At 49.4% G+C, this 16,432-nt stretch overlaps 1 protein-coding gene across 3 annotated transcripts in view; it reads right to left on the bottom strand.

Moving 5' to 3' along the window:
* Positions 1-16,221, bottom strand: part of SEC14L1 (SEC14 like lipid binding 1) — a 54,443-nt gene extending 38,222 nt beyond the window's left edge. For 2 of the 3 annotated variants that reach the window (XM_059379749.1, XM_059379747.1), the window contains exons 1-3: positions 16,115-16,221; positions 14,918-15,023; positions 13,798-13,890 (exon numbers count right to left, since the gene is read on the bottom strand). In XM_059379749.1, the coding sequence (XP_059235732.1) occupies positions 13,798-13,860 (63 nt within the window). In that variant the 5' untranslated portion in view covers positions 13,861-13,890; positions 14,918-15,023; positions 16,115-16,221. Of the gene's footprint in view, positions 1-13,797; positions 13,891-14,917; positions 15,024-15,237; positions 15,789-16,114 lie in introns of those variants that run through there. The other variant, XM_059379748.1, reaches the window with a different exon arrangement.
* Between the last annotated feature and the right edge of the window lie 211 nt (positions 16,222-16,432).

The raw sequence follows: 16,432 nt of genomic DNA on the forward strand, positions 1-16,432 counted from the left end.
TATATGCAGGTACGCCTGGCTGGCTCAGTGGCTGGCTGAGCATGTGCCTTTGGCTCAGGTCGTGATCCCAGTGTCCTAGGACGGAGCCCCGCCTCAGGCTCCCTACTCGGCGGGAAGCATGCTTCTCCCACTCCCCGTTTGTGTTCCCTCTCTCATTGTGTGTCTCTCTCTCTGTCAAATAAATAAATAAATAAAATCTTTTTTTAAAAAAAGTTATATGCAGGGGCACCTGGGTGGCTCAGTGGGTTAAAGCCTCTGCCTTCGGCTCAGGTCATGATCCCAGGTGGGATCGAGCCCCACATCGGGCTCTCTGCTCAGAGGGGAGCCTGCTTCCCTTCCTCTCTCTCTCTCTCTCTCTCTGCCTGCCTCTCTGCCTACTTGTGATCTCTGTCAAATAAATAAATAAATAAAAAGTTATATGCAGATTTCTGGGGTGCCTGGGTGGCTCAGTCAGTTAAACAGCTGCCTTCAGCTCAGGTCATGATCTCAGGGTCCTGGGATCAAGCCCCATGTCCGGCTCCCTGCTCAGCTAGGAGACTGCTTCTCTCTCTCCTTCAGCCTGCTGCTCTGCCTACTTGTGCTCTCTCTCTCTGTATCAAACATATAAATAAAATCTTTAAAAAAAAGCTATAAGCAGATTTTTAACTGCACTGGTGGGAGAGGAGGGTCCAGGCCCCTAACCCCTGTGTTCAAGGGTCAACTGTGGATAGAAAAAAACCAGGGTAGGCACATCTTTTAAGTAGATCTTTATACTTAAGATAACCGCCGTCAATAAATCTTGAAGGTCGAATGTTTCACAGGCCACAATTACTAAAGCCCCAGGCAAATAAGAGTGTCTGGAGTGCTATGAAAGGTTTCTCTTCTCTCAGGTTTCATGTGCAATCACATGACTGAGCCACGCAAGATCCAATGGCCTCCGCAACACACCACGACTTACCAAAACCATTCCTAATCCATAAACTGTTCTGTCTTATCAATGGCAAAAAGAGTCTATAGGTGGCAACAAAAATAGCAATTTTGCATATTCCTCCTCAAATCAAGCTGGATTTGGCAGAGTACTGTTTGACTTTCCAGAGTGTAAAAAATAAACCCATGGACTTCAGAAAAGCATCTGGTGTTCCAGGGAATCGCAGCTGTCAGCTTTGGAAGACGCCATGTGTTTGCCCACATAAAAGAATGTAATGGGCTGCGGAAATATTATCCGGCTTCATGAACCAGAATAAAAACTCCATCATCAGGAGGCCGGAAGCAGGAGCTGCATCAGCCCGACGGGAACATACCTGTCGCGCGCTCTTTATTGGAGGCCTGATGTGCAAGTCACACCGCCGAGGCCTTCCAGCGCCCGCTTCCCTGCTCTCTCTGCCACTTCTCACCCCTGACGATGGGAGCCACCATTGTACTTTGGGGGCTCTACCCCTGCTGTTAGGTGCTGGTCTTTCTTCAGAACCCAATAGCAACGGCAGCCACGAGACATAAATTACAGATATACTTTGAATAGACGGGACCAAAATCAGGGGTAGAATTCTTCAAGGATCTAGAATCTATTAATACAAAGGACAGGGGTGCCTGGGTGGCTCAGCGGGTTAAAGCCTCTGCCTTCGGCTCAGGTCATGATCTCAGGGTCCTGGGATCGAGCCCCACATCGGGCTCTCAGCTCAGCAGGGAGCCTGCTTCCTCCTCTCTCTCTGCCTGCCTCTCTACCTACTTGTGATCTCTCTCTCTCTCTCTGTCAAATAAATAAATAAAACCTTTTTTAAAAAAATACAAAGGACAAAAAACCTAGAGAGAGCCACTTTTTTTTTCTTGACATTATAGTCAAAAACTTATAAAGATCTTAAAAGTGCACAGTAAACACAACAGCCAAAAAGTAGAAGCAACCCAAGTGTCCGCTGATGGATGAACAGAGAAACAAAACATGGTATCTACATAAAATAGACTATCCAGCCTTAAAAAGGAAATTCTGACACCTGCTACAACATGGATGACCCGTGAAGAAATGATGTTGGGTAAAAAGCAAATCACTACAGGACAAAGGCAGGATTCCGCTCACATAAGGAACAGTCCTAGTTCTATTCAGAAACAGAAAGTACAAAGAGAGGCAGGGTGTCTGCCAGGGGGTGGGGGATGGGGAGCTGGTGTGTAAGGGGCACAAAGTTTCCGTGTGGAAAGGTGAAAAAGTCCCACGGATGAATGGCAGTGACAGGTGCATAACGCCGTGCACACACTTAGCTGAACCGCACACTCAGAAATGGCTCACATGGCAGATTTTATACAACTGTCTATTTACCACAATAAAATAGAGTCCAAACCTCCTCCTCCTGAAAATTAGGGAAGTCACACAAATAATTAGATTAAGACGAGTGCAAAGAGACGCATGCTGTAACTTTGGGATCACAGTACAAACTCAGGAACAGCAGCCTGGAGAAGCACAAAAAGCAAACCAACAGTCTTTTTCTTGGCACACCGAATCCTTCAGAAGAAAACAGAATGTAACAAGGATCTCTATGAAAGACAGCCTGTCACAGGATCTAGTCCTTTCCAAAAATGTAAAAGTTATAACTGAAACCAACTTCCTTCCTCCTATTCCATTTGCTACAAATTCTAATTAAGGAGCGCTAGGCCCGTGCTTCTCCAACCTGCGGCAGTATCAGAACCGGCCACGCCGCTGAGCCGACTCTCAGAAGATCCTGATTCAGTAGAGAATCAGAACTTAGAAATGTCAGAATTTGCATTCTACACCAACTTTGTGTTAAAAGTAAAATGAAGACAACAGGTGTTTGGCGAAGAGTTCTAAATATTAATAGCATAAATCCTGCAATACAACCAACGATTTCTTAAAGAAGTAAATGAATTTACTTCTTAGAATTTACTTCTTAAAATCTGTACCTTACAGGGCGCCTGGGTGGCTCAGTGGGTTAACCCTCTGCCTTCAGCTCAGGTCATGGTCTCAGGGTCCTGGGATCGAGCCCCGCATCGGGCTCTCTGCTCAGCAGGAAGCCTGCTTTCCCCCCACCTCTCTCTCCCTGCCTGCCTCTCTGCCTACCTGTGATCTCGGTCTGTCAAATAAATAAATAAAATCTTAAAAAAAAAAAAAAAAAACCTAAAAAAAAAAATCTGTACCTTACAACTTTTAGGCTGGACTTGGTTTTTAAGACATACACTGGGATAAAGCTACGAAAAAGAAGAGAAACACACACATTTATGATTAGGACTACCTAATATTACTGAATAACTTATTCCTAAAGGAAAGAGAGTCATATAATAATCAACCTTTCAGGTTTAAACCTGAAGATATCTAAAAAAAAAGAAAAAAAACACACACACACACACACAAACTAGACTACCATATTACCAGAGTCAACAATTTTTTTTCCTTTTTTTAAGGATTGTATCTATTTATTTGACACAGAGAAAGATCACAAGCAGGCAGAGAGTGAGGCAGAGAGAAAGGAAGCAGGCTCCCTGCCGAGCAAAGAGCCCGATGCGGGGCTCCATCTCAGGAGCCTGAAATCATGACCCAAGCCGAAAGCAGAGGCTTAATCCACTGAGCCACCCAGGCACCCCAGAGTCAATAATTTTTTTTTAAAGATTTTATTTATTTATTTGATAGACAGCGATCACAAGTAGGCAGAGAGGCAGGCAGAGAGAGAGGAAGAAGCAGGCTCCCCGCTGAGCAGAGAGCCCAATGCAGGGCTTGATCCCAGGACCCTGAAATCATGACCCAAGCCGAAGGCAGAAGCTTAATCCTGAGCCACCCAGGTGCCCCAGAGTCAATAATTTTTAAGTGAATTTTATGTTCTATAGGAGAACCAGAGAAATGAAATTCTTTTATATTTGGTATTCATCACTATGGGAGAAAAGTCACTCAAAACCCCAAATGATACAGAAACCAGGACACATTTTTTAGTCAACTATAGCGATTGTAAACTTCACTGAATATGGACGCTGTTTTACCCACAAATTGTGATCTGAGTCAAATTCCTTCAAAACATAATTCGAGTATAAATAGTAAATACGTCCAACCAAAAGAATATGACCCAATGTGACCTTCCATCAAAATGTTCACTACCAGAAGCAGAAGGATCACAGGAACACAAGCGCGGATCCAAGCCTGATTCTTCAGACAAGTCTGCTTCAGAGAGCTCCCTCCACGCTCGCGTTACAAGCTGCAGGTAGAGAGACCAGTGAGGTGACAGCAGCCCATGAGAGCAAAGAGAGGGAATCCCACCTGGAAGAAGTGAGTCCGACCAGCTAGAGCCCACCAGGTGGGAAAGAGCGAGGGGGACACCCCCGGGCAGTTCACAGAAAGGCCCAGAGGCCGCGGGCAATAGCAGCACGCTGACCGAACTCCAACTGGTCCGACAGAGCTGGCCCTGCGGCAGCCGTGGGGGGCTCCTGCGGGGAGGTGAGGCTGGGGAGAGAGGCAGGAGGAGACGGGGAAGGGCCCCGGGGACCAGGCTGGGTACCAACTGCAGCCTTGCTTCGAAGGTGCGGGGCAGACACTTCAGAACTCCAGCACGGAACATGCTCGGGTTTGCAATCAGAGCCCCTGGTGGCGGCCCAGGCAAAGAGCAGGTGCGTGAGCTGGGGTCAGGAGTGCGAGTCCAGAGGCCCTGAGGACGCCAGGAACTGTCGTCGGAGAGGAGCCCACGTGACTGGAGACGGGCCGATTCAGAAACAGTTCGGGTGGGGTGGCTGGCTGGCTGGGTCCGAGGAGCCAGCACACGTGACTCCTGACCCTGACCTCGGGGTCGTGAGTTCAAGCCCCACCTGGGGTGTAAAGATGACTTAAATAAATAAAACTTTAAAAAAACAAAGGGTGGGAGGGAGGGAGAAAAAGAAAGACGAAAGGTTCAGGAGACATTCTGAACAGGGAGGGTCTGGTCAGCGCTGAGCCTGAAGCGTGAGCCGGGAAGGCAGCCAGGGACGCCTGAGGTTTCTGGTCTGAGGGCAGAGCAGGCCACGTGGCAGTGGCACTCGTCAGAAGCAGATCACAGGAAAAGGCAGAGCTTCCGAGTAGCATTTTACTGGGGTTTTTTTGGTTTGTTTTTTTGTGTATTTGTTTTCTGTTAGGCTGTGTTCTTTGCACAGGCAGGAGGAGGGAGTGGATTCTGTTTCAGAGACACTAAATTTGTCTATAGTCAAATGGAGATGTCCTAGCAGGCAGCTGGCTGGGAATCTGGAAGCTCCTGAGTGGGAGTCTAGGCTGAAGATAAACTTTGAGAGCTTCTGTTTATAAAGTAACAGCTGAAGCTATGGGTTTAACTGAGGCTGCTCAGGTGAGAGGGAACTGGATGGTTCTAAGACAGCATTAACTACCAATTAAAACACCATGATGTTTACGAGGCCCAGAAAACACGAAATATGTAACTGGTGGTCCCCAAATAGCAAAACAAGTATCATCAGAGGAGTCGTCTGTCTGCCCCTAGAAAGGCATGGAAATCGGGAGAGAGAGGCGAGATGGGTCAGAGGCGCAGGCCGGAGAGTCCCACATGCAGCCTCTAATCAAATACCCAAGATACTGGGGCACTTGGGTGGCTCAGTGGGTTAAGCCTCTGCCTTCGGCTCAGGTCATGATACCAGGGTCCTGGGATCAAGCCCTGCATCAGGCTCTCTGCTCAGCAGGGAACCTGCTTCCCCTCTCTCTTTGCCGGTCTCTCTGCCTACTTGTGATCTCTATCTCTGTCAAATAAACAAATAAAATCTTTACAAAAAAAATATTCAAGACACTGACACACCGCGTGCTTATCAGCAACTCCAACTGTGCTCTGAACATTGCCGGTGTGGAAACACGCAAGAGGGCCGTGCAACAGATGGCAAGATTTCTGAATGGAAAAGGAATTCAGCACGCATCAAGACACATAAAACAGTTACCTTATAGAGAGTAATAATGATATATACATAAACTTTTCATTTTTTTTTTTTTTAAAAGGCCAGTTCACCTAACATCGGATTGGACCCAGCAAAAGAATCTGAATGCGGCACATGGTCTCGGTTTCAACATGTAAGTCTCCGAGAACTACACAAGACTGTTTCCCTCAGACACGCCCCCTCCGCCCCGACCTCACTAGCCCCCAGCCAGGCCTCCACCAGCACCCTCTGCTCTCAGTCAGACCTGCCAGGAGATGCTTTCTGTGTGAAAAATTAGAACCAATGAAGTAGGTTAAAAAGTAACTATGGATAGACCCAGTTTAATGGGAAAGAATATTCTGCATCTTATTTGCAATTCCACATTCTTGAAGAGGGTCCCTGGGGCCAAAGAGGAGCAGCAGGTTTTCACCACTGAATCAGTAAGGCCGATCGCCATCACCAAGCATTTCAGCCGGAGCTGCTACGAGTCGCTGACCTGATTCGAGGCTCCATCTGCTCCTATCCGCTACCGCGAACAATTAAGTCAGCCAAAGGTCAGGGGGACGGACTGGACGATGACCCAGTTTCTCTTACAGAGTGAGGGCATGAACGGAAACAAAGGGAAGGGAGAATGTGGGAGAAGCGTGGAGAGTGAAGACGCAGAAACCAAGAGTGATGGCTGACCTGGAGCAGGAGCCAAACAATTTCTGAAAAGACATCGTCCCAGACAGTCAAGGTAAGTCTGAACACAGTGTTTTCGTTAAATATCATGAGGACATGGTAATCGTGTTTACAAAAGAAAAAGGTTCTTATTGGTTAGAGACACATGCTTCAGGAGTTAGCGATGAGTTCACAAGATGTCTGAAATCTACCTGAAACACACCAGGCAAAGAAAGGGGGGGGCACAGATGATACCGTAGTCAGGGCAAAGTGCTGTTCCCGCTGGCACGGGGTCATGGGCCCGTGGCACTAACTGGACACTCCATCCTCTCTACTCAGATATGCTTGAAAATGTCCATAATAGGTTTCGGGGTTTTTGTCTGGTATTTTGTGTTTTCACGAAAACAGGTAAATCAAAGAGGCAAGGAGCTGAGTCAGATCCTGCTTTATTTCTCCTTAGGATATTTCCTACCGAACCACAACTATCTTCACCCTAGCACATTAAAAATAATCTGGAATGCATAATGTGTCGGCAAGTGGGTGTAAGAGAAGGAAAAATGCCTAGTTCTATACAAAGTAGCATGTAATGAAAGTGTACTATAATTGTCCATTTCCAAAACTAAGTGAGCCTGACTAATTACACCCCAGCTTGTATTAAATGCAACAGGACTCACACTATGGCACTCCAACAGCCTATAAATGAGAAGACTCCAATATCTCCCCACTGAAAACTGACCTTAATACGCCATCAAGGAAACTGGATCATTTCCCTCCACTCCTGGACTTGAATAAATTGCTGAAAGTCAGCTACCCAAAATACAGGACACTGATTATTCACCTCGGAGTAAAAACAAAGCCCACTGCCCATCAGGCTGCCTGAAGATACAACCCCGCCCGGATCAATGAGAGCACGTATTTCAGTGTCACCATGAGAAAATGGGAAACCAGAGTCAGGGATGCTGAAAGGCCCAGGGATGAAATCTAGGATGAGAGGAAGAAGATGTGCTTCACGAAGAACAATGAGAGGCACCCGGGTGGCTCAGTGGGTTAAAGCCTCTGCCTTCGGCTCAGATCATGATCTCAGGATCCTGGGATCGAGCGCCGCATCGGGCTCTCTGCTCAGCAGGGAACCTGCTTCCTCCTCTGTCTCTGCCTGCCTACCTGCCTACTTGTGATCTCTGTCTGTCAAATAAATAAATAAAATCCTTAAACAACAACAACAACAACAACGAGAGAAGGGCCGATGACACTTAAATCTAAAATGCCGCTCAAAGCCCTGACCTGACCCTGACCTGATTCAGGTCAGAGGGAGAAATGGTCAAAGTGGGACAGGTGGCTCAAAATTTCTTCAGGAGGATGCACAGGGCTTCAGGAGGCAGGCGGCTGCCAGGAACAGTGAGCAAGGACAAAGCAAGTCTGGTTCCAGCGAACTTGTACCCACCCCTCCGCCCCAGCCAACCTGAGCAATGACGGAAGTGGGGTGGCTCGTGTGGCGGGCCACCTCCCCAGGAAGCGCTCCATTTCTAGGATTTCTACACACCTCGCTCTCACCCCAAAAAGACCAGCCTCGGTTCAACTCAACGTGGGGCTCTTCTCACTGTAGCTGCCCATACAAGTCTACCTGGGGTCCCCAGGCATCCCCTGCTGTTTTGATACAGGAAACTTGAATGGACAGAATAAAGTCTAAATATAAGTAGGAATTCCTGTTTAATCTAAAAGAAATCTTAAAAATAAAAGAAATATACACATTCAGAGAAGTCATTTACTTACGGATTCATTTCACTTCGCGTCTGGAGGTAGGGAAGAGGGGAGGCCGCGGGAATCGCTAGGCCCGGTCTTCCCTACTCTCCTTTCTGGGGGCCAATTCCTCGGCACCACAGCCCGACACCAGGTAACCGGCCTAGTTACTGGGCCCCGAGCTGGTCTGTGGCAGGACTAGATGGGAACCCAACTCACAGCAAATGGCTCTCATCATCTAGTCTCAGCGGGAAGCCAGGAGACGCCCGGGGAAAGGGGCTAAAAACACCAAGGATGAAACAAACAAAAACACGAGAGAAAAGAGCCCGAGCAAATGGAGTGGGGGTGGGACACTCAGTGGCGACTGCTCACCGCTCACCGGCAACCGCCTTTTCTGTTTGTTCAACCTACAAAAGTGCGTCACTCGAGCTACCAGTGAGGTGCCAGTCAACAGCAAACCCCGGGGAGCAGGGGAAGCAGCTGACCCCGACGAGCCCGATGACAAGACGTGGGAAGAACAGGAGAGCGGCCCGGGCCACTCCTCAGAGGCCGGGGAGGTGGGCGAGGTCAGCAGGACCGGGACTCCCACAAGCGAGATGGGGAGAAGCAGGCAGGGAAGGGGAGGAGGGAACTGTCAAGAGGGTGCGCGGGCCGGAAGAACACCGTGAGGCAGCCGGAACAGCACGGGCCGTATTTAAAAATCCATGTTTGTGAAGTAAGGTTAAGCAGAGAAAGGAGGGCAGGGTGGCCTCGAGGAAGAGCACGGGACTTTACAGCAGGTGAGACAGTAAGAGGTCACTCAAACGGGACTGCCAAGTGGACACAGCGTCTGGCAGGAGAACACGGGGTGACCTGAAAGCATACACGATGGAACAAGCAGGAGACAAAGGGACAGAAATGCGGGACCCGAGAACACAATCGGAGGCTGTGTCTGCTAGGCCACAGATGGCAGGGGACAGGGGACCCTGGAAGGCGGCTGGTGCTCCTGAAAGCGGAGCCCCGGGCACACCGTGCTGGCATGGGGGACAGGCTCCACCAGGGCAGAACAATAGCTGTCCTGGGGCCTGGGGCCAACAGGGATAAGGGGCCGTCCTCACTCCACTTGTGCGCGCTGGCGCCAAGCTCCCTGGGCCACGAAAGACAGAGGGCAGGCCTTTTCCCAGCAACCCAGAGGTGCGGGGCCCTCTCCCAGCCACCCTCCCACACCCTCTTCCACCTGCTCCCAGCTCCTTCACCCCTCCCGAGTTGGCAGTAAGAGGCCTGCAACATCAGAGGAGGAAAGCTGTGCTTGAAAATGTTTTGTTTCAAAACTGTGTTTTCCGGGGCACCTGGGTGGCTCAGTGGGTTAAGCCTCTGCCTTCAACTCAGGTCATGATCTCAGGGTCCTGGGATCGAGTCCCGTGCTTCCTCCTCTCTCTCTCTCTCTCTGCCTCTCTGCCTACTTGTGATCTCTCTCTGTCAAATAAATAAATAAAATCTTTAAAAAACAAAACAAAACAAAACAAAGGGGCGCCTGGGTGGCTCAGTGGATTAAAGCCTCTGCCTTCAGCTCAGGTCATGATCTCAGGGTCCTGGGATCAAGCCCCGCATCGGGCTCTCTGCTTAGAAGGGAGCCTGTTTCCTCCTCTCTCTCTCTCCCTGCCTCTCTGCCCACTGGTGATCTGTCTGTAAAATAAATAAATAAAATATTAAAAACAAACAAACAAAAAAACCCCACTAAAAACAAAAAAAGCTGTGTTTTCCCCCAGAAATGTCAACATGAAACTCACCTGTGAGTGCATGAGAGTCCTCCCTGCCATGCTAAGCTCCTGCTCTGTGGGATCCCCTCACTCTGCCCGGGTGAGGCCCCAAATCTTCATTGTCCTTCAGGGATTCACTATGCCTCCCAGCAGTCCAGGAAGAGACTGGACAAGCCAGAGGCAGGCTGGGGAAGACGAACCTTCCGAAGCCCCTGCAGGCTGCCGACACGGACTCAGGAGCAGATCTCGGCCACTACGTGTGCCTTGGGCTCCTCACCCTCCAAGGTGAGACAGGGGCTCTCAGGCCATTTCTCCACTCACTAAAGCACTAACATGTTGTTTCTGGGCAAACGTCTCACAAAAGCAAGCCCTTAAAATGCCCTAAGGGCCCGGGGGGGAAACTACCCTCCATCCTGCTTGTTTGCCATCTAACTCAAGAGTCAGTGAAAACATCAACATGATTTCTTCACGCTACGGGTACACTGATCCCAAAAGATAAATTTTTCATTAAATCAATCAAATGCAATTAACAAATAGGAGGCCCCCCTATCGCTAGTTACACTGGGCAATTTCCACCTAAGCCATTTTCTGGCAATATGGAACTTAGTCACTCTCCCTGCTGACAGCCAAGGCCATGGGTCAACTGACTGGCATTTTCCCCTGGGGCTCCCCCCAGGGGCCCTCCAAAGCCAGACTTTGGAGGCTCAAATCCATTCCCCAGGCCGACCACCTGCCCAGCACTCCCACCACTACGCAGCCCTCACTGTGGTGCTCTCTCAAATCCCCTTCCCTGGAGGGGCGTCTGGCTCAGTCAGAAGGGCATGGGACTCTTGGATCTCTGGGTTGAAGGTTCGAGCCCCACACTGGGTATGTTTAAGCTTTAAGTATATTTAAGCTTACTTAAAAATAAAATCTTTTAAAAAAAAAAATTTTTTTTGTTCCTGCTTGAACTGTCTCTCTCCACCCTGAAGAACTGCACAGAATATTTCCAGACTAAATCTATTATACTACTGTTCCTCCTCACTGAAAAAATAATAATAAAGCAAGGTAAATAAAGAAAATTTTATGACATACAATTCCAGTCCAAAAAGAGGCCAATGACACCATACAAAAATCACTAAGGACTTAAAACATTCTAGCTCCTGTCTAATTCCGGAAGGAGAATATATTTCATTTTCAGATTATAAAATATTTTCCACAACCCAAAAGAAAATGACTACTTGCCTCAAAACAAAAGCAATTAAAAAATGAGTTAATTTTAAAAGCCTATGGGGATGGTTCAGAACTTCAATTTCAAATTCTCCCGTAAATCCACGCATAAAATGGGCAGGACAAACGTCACCATTTTGAAAATAGTCAAGTAAGGAAAATAAGGAAGTTGATCATTAGTCAGTTGAAACTCCTCTTTATGAACCTAATGTCTGCAGAAGAGACAAAAAAAACTTTGCCTCCCACAGTCAGGGTTACACTGAGCTTTTAAGATCTACTGAAAGTTTTGGGGCGCTTGGGTGGCTCAGAGTGTTAAAGCCTCTGCCTTCAGCTCAAGTCATAATCCCAGTGTCATGGGATCGAGCCCCACATCAGGCTCTCGCCTTGGTGGGAGCCTGCTTCCTCCTCTGTCTCTCTGCCTGACTCTCTGCCTACTTGTGATCTCTCTCTGTCGAATAAATAAATAAAATCTTCAAAAAAAAAAAGATCTCCTGAAAGTTTTACAAAACAGAATGCACTACTCCTGGCTCCTGTGCCCCCTGTGGACCTGGCCCAGCCCAGCCCCTGGAGCAGTTCACAGCCTCACCGGGGCCACTGGGCCCCCGCTGCTCCCCACACCTCTCCCCCAACTCCACCAGCTTCTGCCACCACCCCAGGCGAATAACCCACAGGCTGGCCAATAACCTACAGCCTCACTCCGGGGTAGGGGGGGTGCCCAGATCAAGCCTCTCTAGAATCTGAACTGGGAAACATGACAAGACTCGGTCACTTAGAAACTGAAAGAATGCAGTGTTTGAGAACTTGCGACCAGGCCGAGCTAGGGCTGGAGGGGCTCTGAATAGCTAAAAGGACACAAGAGCTGAAGCACAGGGGAGGGAAAACCAGGAGTGGGCCAAGCAGCCGACTGGCAGGAGAAGAAGAGAGGCTCCCCACTATAGAGCAAGGCCGAGTCCCGCGGGGTGAAGTTGCAGGGACAAGTGCAGCCGAGGTTCCCAGAGCTGCCAGGAACCACCTTCCAAGGCAGGGTTCTTGGAGCTCTGCCCAGCCAGTTTGCATTCCTGCATTTCCGTGCGATTCCCATCACCCCATCACACCCCATGTGTTCCCACGAACAATACCCCTTCTCAGGCTCTCTGGAGTGGGTCTTTGCTGCATACGACCAAAAGCCAAAGCAGCACGCACAACATGCAAACAGGAAACAAGCCTTTCTGATAAGCCAGTCACAGAAAATACTGAACAGTCCTAGTATTTAAGGGAAACGCGGAGGCGCCTGGCTGGCTCCATCAGTCAAACACAGGACGCTTGATCTCGGGGTTGTGAGTTTGAGCCCCGCACAGGGTGTAGAGATTATGTAAAAAATGAAATCTTCAAGGAAAAAAGAAAGGAAATGCAGAACTAAAAACTCCACCCCCATGCCAAAAGAAACCCCCCCAAAAAAACCTCACACAGACAGAGAAAAGGCACAAGGGAACTTTCCGAGGTAATGGGTGGAAAGGTGCTATATCCTGACAGAGAGGTGTGGGTCACTCGGCCATCAAAACTGATCAAACTGGTCACCTAACGTGACCATTTCACTGCATGTAAATTACATCTCAGTTTTTAAAAATTCTCTAAATCTAAATCCTTGCGAGGGCTTGCGTTTTGGGGGTTATTTTTCAGAACTATATTGCTCTGGATAGATCTCACCAACGAGGCTGCCCAGAAGCAGCCAGATGCAAAAACACCTGAGTTTCTAGTTAAATATAGAACAGAAACAGCCAACACTCATCAATGGCGTTCCGGGTCAGAGCAGCAGCTAACTCTGAGGTGGGAGGGTGGGGGCAAGCGGGACTCCTCGTTGGGCTGGTACGTTCTGGATCTTGATCTTGGTCCAGTTGGGCATTTCCACCCTTACATTCAAGACCAAAGCATTTCCTGTACTTAGGCTGTATTACACCTTAACAGTAACACAGAAAAGAAAGAATACCCAAGAATAGTCTAAAAGTGAGTGAAAAAAATTTGTTTTGCTTCTAGTGAAATGCTTATTTTCAGCCAAACTCTTCAGATGAATAACAAAGAAAATTAAGACATGAGTTAACCCGTTGGTGGAGTTCTGCTATCCCACATGAACTTGACTTCAGGGGGAAAAACTCATTCAGCAGAGTCGTTAGAATCATCAAATTAAACCCCATCCCATAGTGCTCATTGTTTTATGACTGAATTCCGACAACCAGAACAGGCTTCTGAACAAGCAGCAGAAGGAAGAAAAGCCAATCTCCACATCCCTTTTCTACTTCAACGAACAAACAAAAAGAGCAAAATCCAGAAGAAGAAGTATTTAGTCAGAAACCCACTTCTGTGTTTTCAGAGAGAATTAACTCAAATTCACATATTAACCAGAGGTGCATTTAAAAAAAAAACAAAACACGCGGGTTTTCATTTTTAGAGATTAACGGTTTAAAAACATTTCAAGAACTCTAGATCCGGATCATAAGCATAAAAACAGAGTAAGTAACAGCAGAGCAATGAAAACAAATTATAAAATTAACACCTGTTTACAGATCATCCCATTTGAATACTTAAAAAAAAAGCCAAAGACTAAATTAAAATGTCAAGTACTTACAGCCATAATTAATTCAAAGGGGTGTTTATAGACCCTCACCGGTGACTGGTATTTCTGCACCATGATTGTAACACAATAGCAATCCTCTCACACCTGCAAAACACAAATATATATGATTTAAAAAGCCATGATTAAGTCTGGAAAAAATTACGTGTGCATTTACTCATCATAGCACAGTCTAACTGTAGAAAGGGATCTCAATAGGTCACATAATTCCCGACACACAAAATCCCGAAGAGGACGCGTGGACTGCACAAGGAAGGAGAAGGTGAAAAAACAGTAAGAAAGGGCGAAGGAGTCCAAGCATCACGAGGGAAACGGCTCTGCTCCGCCTGCCCACCCCTCCCCCCTGGGGCTTCTCCAGGGTCTGGGCTGGGTGCAGGATCCCGGTTCTTTTCAGCACTGAAACGTTACGATCCAATAATTAGTTCCTGAATCATTTTCCCCTGCCACAACTTCTATAAGAAGCTAAATAAAAGTGATGGCACTTCAAGATATTAAGTCTGGTGACACACAAAAATAAAAATGGGGGAAAAAAATCCTACGGTATCTCAAATTATGGAATACTCCTCAAAAGCTAGCTTCAAAGTAAACTTGTCAATCCCTGTTTTTTAACTGCGTAGACTACAATTTCAGAGGCCTGTCTTCAAACGGACAGCAACACCAAGCACTCCGGCTGAGCGTACCTCCAGCCTCAGCCTCCAGCCTCGTTGATGACTGTCAATAATCACTAAATGCTGCCTACTTCCCAGAGAAAGGACTCCTCCTACAAGATAACCTATTCCCACTTTGGTGCCAGTCTACATGTATTTTTCTGAAAAACACACGTTTTTTGGAGTCCTCTGTGTGACTTGACTTTCCTTTTTTTAAAAGTGAGGAAAAAGGGGCACCTGGGTGGCTCAGTGGGTTAAGTCTCTGCCTTCAGCTCAGGTCATGATCTCAGGGGCTGGGATTCAGTTGGTTTCTCTGCTCAGCAGGGAGCCTGCTTCCTCCTCCCTCTCTCTCTGCCTGCCTCTCTGCCTACTTGTGATCTCTCCTCCCTGTCAAAGATAAATAAATAAAATCTTCTTTAAAAAAAAAAAAAAAAGTGAGGAAGAAAAAATAAATCCAAAGAGCCTACCTGTCCTGCTGAGAATAATCATTAAGGATGTCACTTCATGCTGAATCCGGTCAGAGAATATTCGAACCTACAAAACTGGAATATCCTCAAGGCGCCCAAAGGCTAGCTGTAATAAAAAAAAAAAAAAAAGGAAATAAATTTTATTTCAGAAGATTCTTATCTCTATCACCAGGTCTGGCACTCTCCGGTGTGTTTGTTCAGCGTCTGTCTCCCGGCAGGAACAGGTTATGTTGGACAACCCCGGCAGTCTGAAAGCTGCTACACAACTACTCCCCATGACCTCAAAGCAGTCGTTTGACTTCCTTCGGACTGGGTTTCACCTCTGTAAAATGAGGTTTCGGGTGAGATAATCTCGAAGAACGTCCAACTCTGAAATCACCGCGTTCAGAGCCAAACTCCGGAGTCCTGCGCCTCCCTCCGCCCCGCACGAATACGGGGTCTGGGACTGGCCGGTCCCGATGCGCCGGGACCGCGTTCTACTCCGTTCTGCAAACCGGAGCAGGCTGGTGCACGGTTCTGAAATGGGGAAAATTAACTTCAGGGCATCTCCCGGAGACGGGGAGGCTGGTTACGGGGTGTAAAAAGGCATGCGGGGGTTGGGGGCGACTTGAAAAGCAGATCGCTCGGTGGAGACGCTCTGACACCCGTTCAGGATTCCACCGCCCGGAAGGACCCAGACTGACTACGCCGGGGAACCTGCCAGTTCCCGCGCTTCTCGACTCCTGCCGGCGCCCGGCTTCGGATGCTCGGGTCCGGAGAAACGTGCTACGTGGGACTCCGGAGTTACCGCGGCCGGGTGGCATCCCGGACCAGGGCGGCCTCTATTGCAGGACAATCGGGGCTTAAAAATGAGCCAATGCCCGGAACCGGGGGGTCCGCCGCGCGCACGCGGAGGGGCGGCCGGGCCCTCGGGCCGGTCCGGAGGGTCCAGCGCCGCGGCTCCCGCGGGCCCCCAGCTCCGGCCAACCCGGGGGTGGGAAGCCGAGGGCGGGCGTGGACCCCAAAGTCCGCTTCCCCCAGGGAGGGCTCCCGGAGTGCGACCGCGGGGGCGAGGGTGGGGGCCTCCGGGGCAGCGGGGGCGGTGGGGCCCGCTCCAGCCCCGGCCGAGGAAGCAAAGGGGCCGCGGAGAGCCTCGCGGCGCTGGGAGGGGCCGGGCCGGGGGCGCGCTCGGAGCCCGCCGCGGAGACGCGCGCCTACCTCCTGTCAGAAAGGCCGGGCCCGGGACGCGGGGCGGCGGGGGGCGCTCATGCTGGCGGCTCCTTAGTGCCGTCGCCGTTCCACTGCCGGCGGCCGCAGCTCCGCCGCCGGTTCCGGGGAGTGGACCGGGGCGGGGGGGGGCGGCGCGGGAGGGGCGCGGCGAGGCTCGAGTGGTTGTTACGGGTGACGGGGAGGGCGGGGCCGGGCGGCCGGAAGGAGCGCGCGTGCGCGAGCGCGGCCGACGGACGGAGGCGGGCGCGACGACCGTTGCTAGGGGAGGGGAAGGAGGGCACCACCCGGGCTGAGCCGCGTTGCGCA

Source organism: Mustela nigripes, chromosome 16 (assembly GCF_022355385.1).
Source record: "Mustela nigripes isolate SB6536 chromosome 16, MUSNIG.SB6536, whole genome shotgun sequence".
NCBI lineage: Eukaryota > Metazoa > Chordata > Mammalia > Carnivora > Mustelidae > Mustela > Mustela nigripes.